Source organism: Sinocyclocheilus grahami, unplaced genomic scaffold (assembly GCF_001515645.1).
Source record: "Sinocyclocheilus grahami isolate Dianchi unplaced genomic scaffold, SAMN03320097.WGS_v1.1 scaffold1479.1, whole genome shotgun sequence".
NCBI classification, from domain to species: domain Eukaryota; kingdom Metazoa; phylum Chordata; class Actinopteri; order Cypriniformes; family Cyprinidae; genus Sinocyclocheilus; species Sinocyclocheilus grahami.
The window spans coordinates 156,165-168,657 of NW_015506658.1; the positions used below are offsets into that span (position 1 = coordinate 156,165).

Below are 12,493 nucleotides of genomic sequence, written 5' to 3' on the forward strand. Positions count from 1 at the left end.
CGTGGAACTTTGACCAATGAGAGAACAGTTTACTCGCGCGTGACTTGTATTAACAAATTTGGTCCATTTAGAAACATTACCGTATGAAAGCGAACCGCACCAAGAATAAAAAGTAACATTGTAATAATTTTAATCCCTGTTTTGGAACAAAGCAATCGATCTACAGGTGTGAAAGCACCCTAAGTGTTCCCTTAAGCATTGCTATAAAGTCCTTAGAAACTATTTCACCTTGATAAATTTAAGGGACCAAAACAGCTCCCTTAAGTCATCTTAAACTCAGTATCTGCAGGATTTTTAAGCTCAAATGTAAGACTTATGATATTTTATTTGTGCAGGTATTAAAAAATGTCTTATGAGCGCAGTAGGGCAATGCCTATAGTAACATATTAAACCGTAAAATTACTGTAAAAAGCATGACTTGCAGGTTTTCACAAAACAAAAAGTTTTATATAAATTTAAGAAAATGGACGAGTTGTATTCATTATTATATTAATTTAAACCATTATTATTACATTAATTAAATAACAACATATAATTTGTCTTAATTGTTTAGATTTTTATAATGCATTATCATCTTGTCAATCCATCCAATTCACATTTACAACTACAAGCAGCATCAAAACATGGGTTAATTTTCACATTTGCTAAATTTTCCGTCATTGGTCAGAAGGAGGCGCTTTCGCTGCAGAAACAAAGCGGTTTCCTCAGTAACGACTGTACACAAAGCAGTGCAGAAATGGGCAGCGCTCATGTTTATTTAATGTTTGTTCGTGTTTTAGTTGGTTAGGTTTATAGTCATAGATATGTATACATATCTATGTTTATTGTGAGATGCAGTAACTATAGCAACCGCGGTGCCCATTGCCATATGTTGCCAGAAACTACCGTGAAACGCTTAGTATAAACACTTAAGTAAGGGTGACCGTTAACACATTTGTTGCAGCGCTCTTAAAGAAATCCCTTACCTTAGGGATTTTCTTCCCCTCAGGGATACCCCTAAGTCAAATTACTTAAGGACTTTCATGCAACTGGGCCCTGGTGCTTAATGTTATTAGGGGTGTACTCACACTAGTTGATCTGAACCGTGCCCAAACATGTTTGACCCCCAAAGACTGGTTCGTAAACAAGCACGTAAACAAGGTGCAATGCGTGTTCTATGTCAGCAGCACCATGCACATGCTATTTTCTCAACGTTCTTGGTACTTTTGTGGTAGGACCCTTGCTTTCTATGCAGGGTCAGAAAGCTTTCGGATTTCAACAAAAATATCTGAATTTGTGTTCCAAAGATGAACGAAGGTCTTACGGGTTTGGAACGACATGAGGGTGAGTAATTAATTACAGAATCATTTTAAAGCTGCAAACTCCTTGCTGAACTTCAGCTGCCACCTTGCAAACTTTCAGATACGTGCAGCACGATTGCGTGAACATTTCTGAGTGCTTTTCGTACTTCAAAAAAGTTGCATCATAATGACTTAAGCCCTTAACACACTGCATGATTTTCGGCTGTCCCAGATGAAAGATTGGCATCGTGAAACAATCGCGGTGTTTTTTGTAATCATGGCTCCTAATCGGTGGTCCTGTGTCGTTCAGTGAGAGAGGTTCAAAGATGGCCGTTGTCACGGTCTTCCGACCAAAGATAGCCTACGACACAGCATGATCATCGCACAGTGTGTTTGCTGATATGATCCACGTTTACTGACCAACAAATAAAAATGCGACATGAAATCAACGCAACATGGTGCTAAAACATAGAACTGCTTACCTCAAGCTCTTATGCCTTCCTCTTTCGCCGCTTCCATTTTTTTTCAGCGCACATAAAAACTACAACTGCTAAAGTGTGATTTATCATACTTTCTTTTTTTTTACCACTAGCACATGTTGCTGATGTTTATTCTTCTATAGTAACGTGCGTCGTAGCCTACGAGTCAATAGGTGTTATCATCGCACCGTCTACACACACGTCGTAGCCAAGTTTATTAGATACATGTCGCACAGTGTGACATGCGGTGATCTTATAGGATTGCTAAAATTAGTGCAAACAGTGCAGTGTGTTTTGGGCTTTAAGTCTGCTCCGGCTCGGAACATAACGTGCAATGTGAGTGCAGGCCAACGGGGGAATGGGGAGGGGGGACAATCGTGCTCGGACTCAGTTTAAGGCAACCATGCCTAGTGTGAGTACACCCTAGGCCTGAGACTTTTAGTAACCTACTTTGATATGATCAACCAGATTCTGAGTCAGTTTGATGGCAAGACCTTTAATAGTCGCTTTATTCTCTTGCAAGAGGCATCTGTAGAAAAAAGAAGGCATCATTTTTTAAAATCATTGCTGTGCCAAAATGAACATACAAACATTAACTTTAATAAAAAGTAACTTTTAAGGATGCAGTTTGTGGGGGCAGGCTTTTGCAGTGGTCAGTACATCTGGGACATCCTGAATATTTCTGAAACTTTCGTTCATACAATCATGCTACAAAACTGGTCATAATGAAAAACAAATCAACCTTTCATAAACTAAGAAGAGAAAAGTCTCATTAAAAATTATATTCTCTTTACATTGTTACCTGAAAAAGGGATGGTTTTGGAAGAAATCTCTCTCCATTTGTGCTGCTTCCTCCAGAGAAATTTTCTCATCGATCTGCTGTTGTCCTCTACACTTCACCATGATGTAACCTTTGCGGAGAGGAATCACTTTGTTGTGAACAATGTGCAGAATGTTCTTCTCTGTTCCTCTATCTATGAGGTCTGGCTTGGTCAAAATGGCTGTGAGAATGAAAAACAGTTATTTGTAAAACCTGCATTTCCTGATAGAAGTGCTAGAAGATATTTTCTAAAATGTGACCCTGGACCACAAAACTACAAACTATTTGTAGCAATAGCCAGCAATACATTGTATGGGTCAAAATTATCGATTTTTCTTTTATGGCAAAAATCATTAGGATATTGTCATGAATCCGGTCCGTGGCCTTCAGGCCGATTACCAGTAGAGGTCACTCTACCATTACATTGACTCTCACACTACACAGACTGTTACATGTCACTCCGGACTACAGTTCCCATCATCCATTGCACTTACACAGCTGAATTCACTGATCACACAGCCTTCACTAATCACGCGCTCACCTGAGAGCCATTACTCACTCTATTTAACACTCACTCAGTTCCTGTTCAGATCGCCGAGTATTGTCTAGCGTTTTTCACTCCCCTAGTGTTAGCTGCCTTACCGAGCCTAGTGTCTTGTTTTTCCTTGTTTTCATCATCTTGCCTTGTCTGTTTCCCCGTGTTCTGATCACTGCCTGTGTACCTGGATTATCCGTCGAGTCCCGCCCAATTGGATACTGTTCGCCCCTGCCTGGACCTTTGCCTTGTACCTGGATTATCCCTCTTGCCTTGCCATCAATATACCTGTTTGCCGTTGTCTGACCTATGCCTGTTTTTGACCATGTCTCTTGCAAATAAAGCCTTGCAGATGGATCCGCACGCTTCCTGTGTTCCCTCCATTACAAATATTAAGTAAAGATCCTGTTCCATGAATATATTGTTTAAATTTCCTACTATAAATATATCAAAACCTAATTTTTGATTAGTAATATGCATTGCTAAGAACGTAATTTGGACAACTTTAAAGGCGATTTTCTCAATATTTAGATTTTTTTTTTTGCACGCTCCGATTCCAGATTTTCAAATAGTTGTATCTCAGCCAAATATTGTCCTATCCTAACAAACCATATACCAATGGAAAGCTTATTGATCCAGCTTATTTCAGATGATGTATAAATCTCAATTTAAAAAAAAATGTAGCCTTATGACTGGTTTTATGGTCCAGGGTCACAAATGTGCATTTGCTGACATCAATTATATTAAAATAAAGATATTTGATAAGAGGTGTTGTGCATTCAGATCATACGCTACATTACCAAGAGTTCTTTTGCCCTCAGGATCTACTTCTTGTGCCATTTTCAATGCTTCTGTTGTTGCAATGTCAGTGTTACAAGGGACCACAACCATGTTTATAGTCTCTTGTTTCCCAATAAATTTCATTATCAGACTTTTGATCTACAAGACATGAAGTTTTAAAACCGGATGAGGATGGTACCGAATGTGGAGTGCAAAATCAATGATATAACCCACCTGCTTTTCAATATCCTCTGGTTGTCCTTTTACTGGGACTCGGGCAATTCCAGGTAGATCAATCAGTGTGAGGTCACACACATTTGGTGACATGACCTCTAAAGTGATGAGCTCATCACATATTCCTACCCCTCTTCCTGCCAGCTCATTCTGGGCTGTAAAACAAGCGGACTAATCAACTGTTTCATTTGTATGCAAAGTAACCCACATCTGGTTTTAAACCTAATTAAAATACATTTATTTTGGAGCCATATTGAGATTCCTATATCTTTGACATTTAATCAAGTAGGTCCCTAAAAATAAAGATATCAAAAAAAGTTTAAGAACCAGAATCTAAAAGGATATAAAGATAGCTTTACTACTTCTTGAGTTACAGGCATGCAAGACAAAAAAAAAATGTAAAAATTGGAAAAATAAAAAAAAGTGCTTTTTCCCATTTAGAACTGTCATCATTAGCGTATAATGCAACAAAGATTGCTGAAGTCAGCAGATTTTATTAATATATCTGCTAATGTCTGTGTTAAAACAAAATAATGATGCTGCCATTTTTCTAAAGTAATTTTTACTCCCGTGTAATTTGGCCCCAAATGTCAGGTGTAATTTGTCATTTTGACCCCCCTCTATAAAATAGTGGATTACTCGATATATATTCATCCATTACATTTAATATTTTGGATTTCTTCTTCATTTATATATTTCTTTAACCAGGAAAAAAAAAAGATTAAAATCAAAAGTTTTACCTGGGGTCCTCCCGGTTGAGTTGACAAGGAAGGACATTTAAAACTACGTGGTTTAAACTGACTTACAAAAATACACTATGCTGAAAACAATTAAAAGAGGAATGGCAGAGGATCCCCAAGTCCAGGTGTGAAAAACTTGTTGCATCTTTCCCAAAAAGACTCATGGCTGTATTAGATCAAAAGGGTGCTTCTACTAAATACTGAGCAAAGGGTCTGAATACTTAGGACCATGTGATATTTCAGTTTTTCTTTTTTAATAAATCTGCAAAAATGTCAACAATTCTGTGTTTTTCTGTCAATATGGGGTGCCGTGTGTACATTAATGAGGAAAAAAAATGAACTTAAATGATTTTAGCAAATGGCTGCAATATAACAAAGAGAGAAACATTTAAGGGGGTCTGAATACTTTCCGTACCCACTGTATATAAGTAAGTAACAAATAGTTCCCATAGTGTGCAACAGCTCTGTCACATACATACAGTAGATACATATCATTGTATTTTTTAAAAGCTTTAACTTTATTCTTTAAAAAAGATAGTTCTACTAACCTTTTTCAACATGTCCTTCAACTAATGAGGAATCTACAAATTCAATTCTTTTCGTACGGTAAGAAAGAAAAGCCTTCCAGCTGACTCCACCTGTTACCTTCTTCAGCCTCAGCTCTAGTGGACATCTGGTGACAATTCCTATAGCAAACACATTAGCAATCAGTTGAAAACTAACGGTGGAAAATAAAGTGACAAAGTAAATACAGTACAGATGCTGACTAAAGAAATCATACTCTTATTATTAGCATTCTATTTGAATATGAGTATGAAATTTCTCACCACTCCCTCTTGGTAGGGCAATTCCAGACAGCGCTTCCAACACAGAGCTTTTTCCAGAACTCTGGTCTCCAATCACTGCAATAGTCGGTAATGCCAAGTCCTTGTGAATGCCAAATGACCGCAGAGTGTCAATCAGATCAATGTACGGACGAATGCTCTTCTCTAAATGACCGTGAAACTCTCCCCTCATTTTCTGACTGCAAGGATAAAAATTTTGCTGTAATTATTTTGAATCCATTTTATTATGCTCATTAAAGCACTTTGAATTATCACTATGTTTAAAACATGCTATATAAATAAGCATGCACTGCCTTGTGCATAAATGTACATTTCTTAAAAAAAAATAAAATTCCAGAGCTCCTATCAACAAATAAAATAAGCTGGGCCTAAAAGCATATACAATTATTATTTAAAAAAAATACATTTACGGATTACTTAAAAAAAAATTGAAAAAGAAAATTTATAGTAACCTTTCATGTTGAGAACTCTGGATGTTTTCTAGATCAGGAACACTGTTTCTACCTGAAAAAAAAGAAGAGGATAATAAACAAAACATGCCTTGCTTTGCACCAGACATTGCTGAAAAAACAAAAAGGTTTGTTCTAAGAATAGATAATGCCATTGTTTTTGGATAGTTCTTATAAATTGTATAATTTAGGTTTTAGCCAAACAAAGTATTTGTGGTGTTTGCTGAAGAGAAATCCAAAGAGATTAAAATCCTGTTCGTCAGATGACTTAAATAGTGTGTCACACCCATGGTAAGAATGAAAGTGGGCAGAGATTGAACACGTCAGGCAGGTGGGTTAGCCACACTGGAAAGTTTCTTTGTCAGGGTGCCTTATGACTTTCTTTATTCTATCTTTTGTAGGACACAAAAGAATATACTCTGAATAACATTTCTGATGTTTTTGTCCACAGTGAGGTCCAAAACAAAATTCAGAGACTCTAACAATTTAGTCTCAGTCGAAGCAGTTGAAGGCACACGAGGATAGGCAATTAAATAAATCAGCAGAGGGGGAATCCCCTCCCCCAGAACGCAATTTCAATCAAGAAAGAAACATAACTTCTGTGCAATAATTTAGTCTATGGTTGGTTTTACATTATTGGGCTTAATTCAGACTTCTCACACAGTTGATCAAATATAAAGTGATATCAAGTTGCTTTGTATAATAATAAACTGATTAGTGTTTAGTGACTTGTCAAAATACATGTAAAATGTATTGAATTATATTACATTATTGGTTACACTCTAGTAACTTTGCAACTACATGTCGACTAACTCTAAGAGTAGACCGTTAGGTTAGGTTTAGGGTTAGTAGAATAAGTTGTCATATATTTGCAATGTTTCTCATAGTATGTTGTGGACCCATCAAAATAAAGTGTTGGAAGATATGAAGCAGACAGTCTTTTAATACTCTAATGACATGTAGTTGCAAAGTTACTTACTGTTTGCAGAATGTCTAAAGTTGACTATAAAAATAAAGTGTTACCACATTATTTTATTAAAATTATGTATAACAGGGCTAGTGCATTTGATTCTGTTTCTGGAAGGCCACAACCAACAGTGTTTAGTTCCAACCTTGATTAAATAATGAACCAGCAAATCAGGGTATTCAAGATTATGTGATTATTATGGGCAGGCGTGTTTGCATAGGGTTGGAAATTAACTCTATGGGTTGCAGCCCTGCAGGAAATGGATTTGAATAGCTCCGATGTATAGGTTTTTTTTCGATAAAATATGAATTTCAGAGAAAAAAAAACATGAATGTACATAAATGTAACATTGTGACATTTTGTTTTACTTTGATCCAGAGATGACTTACTTCTGTGGGTATAAACAAACTGTCACTCATTTGTAATTTTATACTTAATTATCGGTAACACTTTACATTGAGGTTCCCTTTGTAAAGGGTTTGTAAAGGTGTTCATAAATGATTAATAACTCATTTACAAATGCATGAATAAAAAAAAGGTGATTTTAATGCAATACCTGCCAAATATTGAGCCATTTTAACTTACATGTTATAAATGGCTAATAAATATATTTCTATCACAACAGCTGTAAGTGCTTTTAAGTACTATTCTTGTATTAATCCATTTGAGGTGGAATTTAAAAATGTAAATGTGTTATAATGTGATAAATTTATTTGAGGTGCGTTACATTCAACCATAAGTGGACTGCAGTAGACTTCAGTGAGATTTCAATCCGACGGGAGTGAACATGTTCAGTTCGAAGGGCACTGTAAATGGCGTAGGGAATAAGGGAACATCGACACATCACTTCACAGGAAGTGGAGAGGGAAAATCACCCAACTGTCTTTGCGCACGGCGTCACCAGTTAGAACTAATCATGGAGCAGAGCCGTTGAAAGAGTTTTTTTTAAAGGCTCTGCAATGGAACAAACTCGAGTATTTATGAATGGCTATGGCGATAGTTTTACCTATTCATACAATAGCCTACAATATGCAAATGTAAACCAAGTAAAACCGGCAATAAACAGCTGAGGCTATCATTTTTTATACTTTACCTCAGGAGAGTTAATGAGGCTGTGTGTGGAAAAGAGCACGAGATGAGACCACTACACTCTGTTAATAGTCTAAACATATAAAATATGTATACAATTATGTAAGCAATAAATAGTCAAAATGTATATGTATTTAAATTTGAAAGTAAAATAAATCACAATACTTATTCATATTATATTATAATCTGCATGTCCCTGTCATTGCCTTTCATTGATGACGTTCCAGGGTGTTCCAAATGAGTGATTGCTGTCATCGAAGTCCACTTCAATGGATATCCCGTAATTAGGGAGTAAGGAGCAGTGAACACTGTGTAGGGACCCTGTCAATCAGAACGCACCTTTAGTGTTCTTTAAAACATAAGGCACTAGAATGTGTCACTTCAACGTATGACGTTTCTTTGTAGGGATGGGCGATACCACTTTGTGGCAAGGGGGCGTGGTTCAACGAGGTCTGCAGCGGGAGATGAGCGGTAAGTAGGTCAAGTGCAAAATGATGAACACCTGTATCTTATTGCAGTGATTGGCATGGAGAGACCGGATAAAAGAGCGACTGTAGAACGTGGAAGACAGACACAGATGGGATGGAGACTTGTGCATATTGCCCAGGCTGAGAGCTCAAGAAATCCAAGGAACTGAGTAATTGTGTGAATTGGGATTGTTTGAATGCGCAGAGAGCGCGACTTTTTTGATTTACTGAATAAAACCGCACAAGTCTCCATAAGCCGACCCGGCCCTCTTCCTTCCTTACTCTGAACTTTGTCACACTGGTGCTGAAACCCGGGAAGGAAGTAGGAATGACGCCGCCATCATGTCATCTCCGTCAAGTTCACCGTTTGTGGAGGTCATCCACTCACGGGACTCCATCGAGAACACCATCAGCCTCGGAAGCTGTTCCGGAGCTGGATGGACCAGGAGGTTCGGCCTGGGGGAATTACATCTGCCCCAGCCCTGCCAGCCCACATGCCTTTGATCAAGATTGGTCCGCAGGATGATCTGGAGGCCTTCTTCTACCTCTTCGAGAGGACCACGGAGGCATGTGGGTAGCCCCGGATGAACTGGCCGTTGCGCCTCATCCTGATGCTTTCGGGGGAGGCACAGTTGACTGCACAACAGCTGCCAGTTCAGAACCTCCTGGTCTACGACAACCTCCAGTGGGTCGGCCTGAACCCCGAGCAGCACAGTCAGTGGTTCAGATCGCTGGAGCTGGGGAAAAACGGCCGGCCCTTCATGATGGCTCAGCAGCTGCCACAGATGGCTGTTGGCCAGGGGAGGCGACGTCGTCCAGATCATCGATCACGTGGTGCTGGAACGGTTTATTGCGTGGCTGCCGAAGAAAACCGCGCAGTGGGTCCAGTGTCATCGCCCAACGTCGCTGGACCTGGCCATTCAACTGGTGGAGGACCAGATGGTGGCGTGCCACGGGGTCGGCGAAACCCTGCCTTCTGTCTCTCTCTTCTCTTCTCCCTCTCCCTAGGTCTTGGGTGAATCTCCCTCCTCGAGCGCAACCCCGATGGAGGGGTGGTCCGGCGTTGGAGTCAGCTGGGCTGAGACCCCTGTCCAGGGGGGCGGGGGCGGTCAGCTCGAGCGCCGCGTCTGTTGCCATTCCTCCGCTCTCTCCACGCCAATCTCTTGACCCGCTTCCCACCACAAGGGTGGCAGGGAAGTCTGGGCTGGCTTGTTGGCGTTGCAGAGACCCAGGGAATTTTATTGATCGTGTCCGGTGATGGAGGTGAGGACACTTATCCGGGTTCCGGATGCCCCGCAGGCTGCCCCAGATCAAGCTGGCATGTATCAAATACCTGTGAGTATTAAGGGGGGTACTTATTGGGCTTTGGTGGATTCAGGATGTAACCAAACCTCGATCTATCAAAGCCTGATTCTGCCAGAGGCATTGGATAAGAGCCGCGTGGTTCAGGTGCGATGCATGCACGGGGATGTCGTGAAGTATCATTTAATGTTCCTAGCTATCCAATTTCAGGGACAGAAGCATAATGTGAAGGTTGCAGTTAACCCGCACCTCAGGCATCTGCTGATTTTTGGAACCAATTGACCAGCTTTTAGTCATTAATTTGTGTGCGGATGTCTCTTGGAAAAAGGAGAAGCAGGGAGGGGAGGCGGTCATGCAGACGGGTGAGGCTGAACCGAGACTAACCGGATCTGAGCCAGGGGAACCGAACGCTGTCGAAAGGCTAACCCTCACAAAACGTGATGATTTTTCCCTGGAGCAGTCTTGGGATGAAACGCTGAAAAATGCATTTGAACAGGTCTGCACCATCGATGGGCAGCCTCTCCAACTAGCACGACCCCCTTCTTATCCCTATTTTGCTATTTTAAAAGATAGGGTGTATCGAGTGACCCAAGACACTCAGACAAAACAAGATACAGCTCAGTAGTTGGTTGTTGCAACCCCAAAAGGGTCACTACAAATAAGACGACGAGTGCATTTGCGTTGAAAAATATTTAAATTTATCTAACCGTCAGACCTAAATGGATCGTTACTGAATCCGCCTTGGAAAACAGGGCACAAAAGACCGGAGAGCCGACACTGGATCCAACCAAGAGCACACAGATCCGTCGAGCAAAAATATGTTTTATAGAGGATCAACCACCTCTGCGCCGGTGTTCCCTATCACGCAGCAATCAGCCGGACACCTGCAAAGACACAGACCCAAACAAGAAACGACCGAAAGTGTCGTCACATTGGTACCTAAAAGCCGTCGGGAAATGCTTTTCCAGGCGGCTCATTGTAATCCCATGGCAGGACATTTGGGACAGGCAGCAACGTTAAACCGTTTAATGACCCGATTTTTTTGGCCTGGCATTCACGAGAATGTGCGCAGGTGGTGCGTGGCTTGTCGTGAATGTCAGTTAGTAAATCCCGCAGCCTCCCCAAAAGCGCAGTTGCGCCCTTTTCCTCATGCAAGTCCCCTTTGAGAGAATTGGTATGGACCTCATCGGGCCATTAGAACGGTCAGCATGGGGGCATCGCTTTGCATTAGTTCTAGTGGACTATGCAACGTGATACTGGGAGGCAATGGCTCTCAGCAACATTTCTGCAAAAAGGTTTGGCGAAGGCCCTGTTTTGTATAATCTCCCGAGTGGGAATCCCAAAAGAGATTCTCACTGATCAACCCATGGCTTTATGTCACGTGTGGTACACAAGCTTTACGAATTATCGGGCATTAAATCGGTTCGCAACCAGCATCTATCACCCACAAACGGACGGCCTGGTGGAACGATTTAATCACACGTTGAAAACCATGATTCGAAAGTTCATTCACAAAGACGCCAAAAATTAAGGCAAATGGCTGAAACCCCTTTTGTTCGCTTTGCGCGAGGTCCTGCAAGCCTCCACGGGGTTTTCCCCCTTTGAGCTTCTTTAGGGTCGCCAGCCTCGTAGGATTTTGGACGACCTGAGGGAGACTTGGGAGGAGGAAACTTCGGATAGCAAAAACGAATTTCAGTATGTGCTGGACCGGAGAACAAAACTCCACAACTTGGAGCGGCTCTCTATGGAGAATTTGTTACAGGCCCAGGACAAACAGAGCCGGCTGTACAATCGGGGAACCAGATTACGCAATTTTGCACCGGGAGATAAAGTGCTTGTATTGCTCCCAAATTCTAGCTCTAAATTACTCGCCAAGTGGCAAGGACCCTTCGAAGTCACACGGTGAGTGGGAGATCTCAATTATGAGGTCATTTGAATGGACAGGAGCGGGGCATGTCAAATCTACAATCTCAACCTCCTAAAAAAGTGGAGTGAGGTGGAACCGGTGATGCTGGTGATGGCAGTGAGTGGAGAGGAAGATCTCAGGCCAGAAATTAACACTAAAATCCAATCGCTCACTCTGGCCCCAAGGGGAGATCACCTCTCGCCCTCCCAGCTCACTGATGTAGCAAGATTGCAAGCCGAGTTTGCAGACGTGCTCTCGCTGCTGCGCGGTCGAACCAATCTCATCCAGCACCATATTGAGACTGAGACTTACTCTGAACTTTGTCACAGACTTATTTTGTTTTCGATACGATACCGATACTTTTAAATGCCAGCATCGTCGATATTGATACGATACTTCTAAACTGAACTTTTAGTAATTAAAAATATTTCATAATTTAAGAGTAAAATGGGTAATGATACCAACTTAACTTTATATTTGAAATGCATTTTAACAATCAAAACTCCTTAATTGCAACTTATTATTTTGTTTACACATGTTTAAAATATGTTAACTGTAGTGGGAACGTCTCGGTCACGTATGTAATCCCTGAAGGAGAGA

At 40.8% G+C, this 12,493-nt stretch overlaps 1 protein-coding gene across 1 annotated transcript in view; it reads right to left on the reverse strand.

Moving 5' to 3' along the window:
* The window catches only part of LOC107570570 (interferon-induced GTP-binding protein Mx-like), a 15,876-nt gene extending 9,604 nt beyond the window's left edge, over positions 1-6,272 (reverse strand). Inside the window, exons 1-7 of the mRNA XM_016256802.1 lie at positions 6,166-6,272; positions 5,696-5,892; positions 5,417-5,554; positions 4,129-4,283; positions 3,915-4,053; positions 2,562-2,760; positions 2,206-2,288 (exon numbers count right to left, since the gene is read on the reverse strand). Of these exons, the coding sequence (XP_016112288.1) occupies positions 2,206-2,288; positions 2,562-2,760; positions 3,915-4,053; positions 4,129-4,283; positions 5,417-5,554; positions 5,696-5,892; positions 6,166-6,272 (1,018 nt within the window). The remainder of the gene's footprint in view (positions 1-2,205; positions 2,289-2,561; positions 2,761-3,914; positions 4,054-4,128; positions 4,284-5,416; positions 5,555-5,695; positions 5,893-6,165) is intronic.
* Between the last annotated feature and the right edge of the window lie 6,221 nt (positions 6,273-12,493).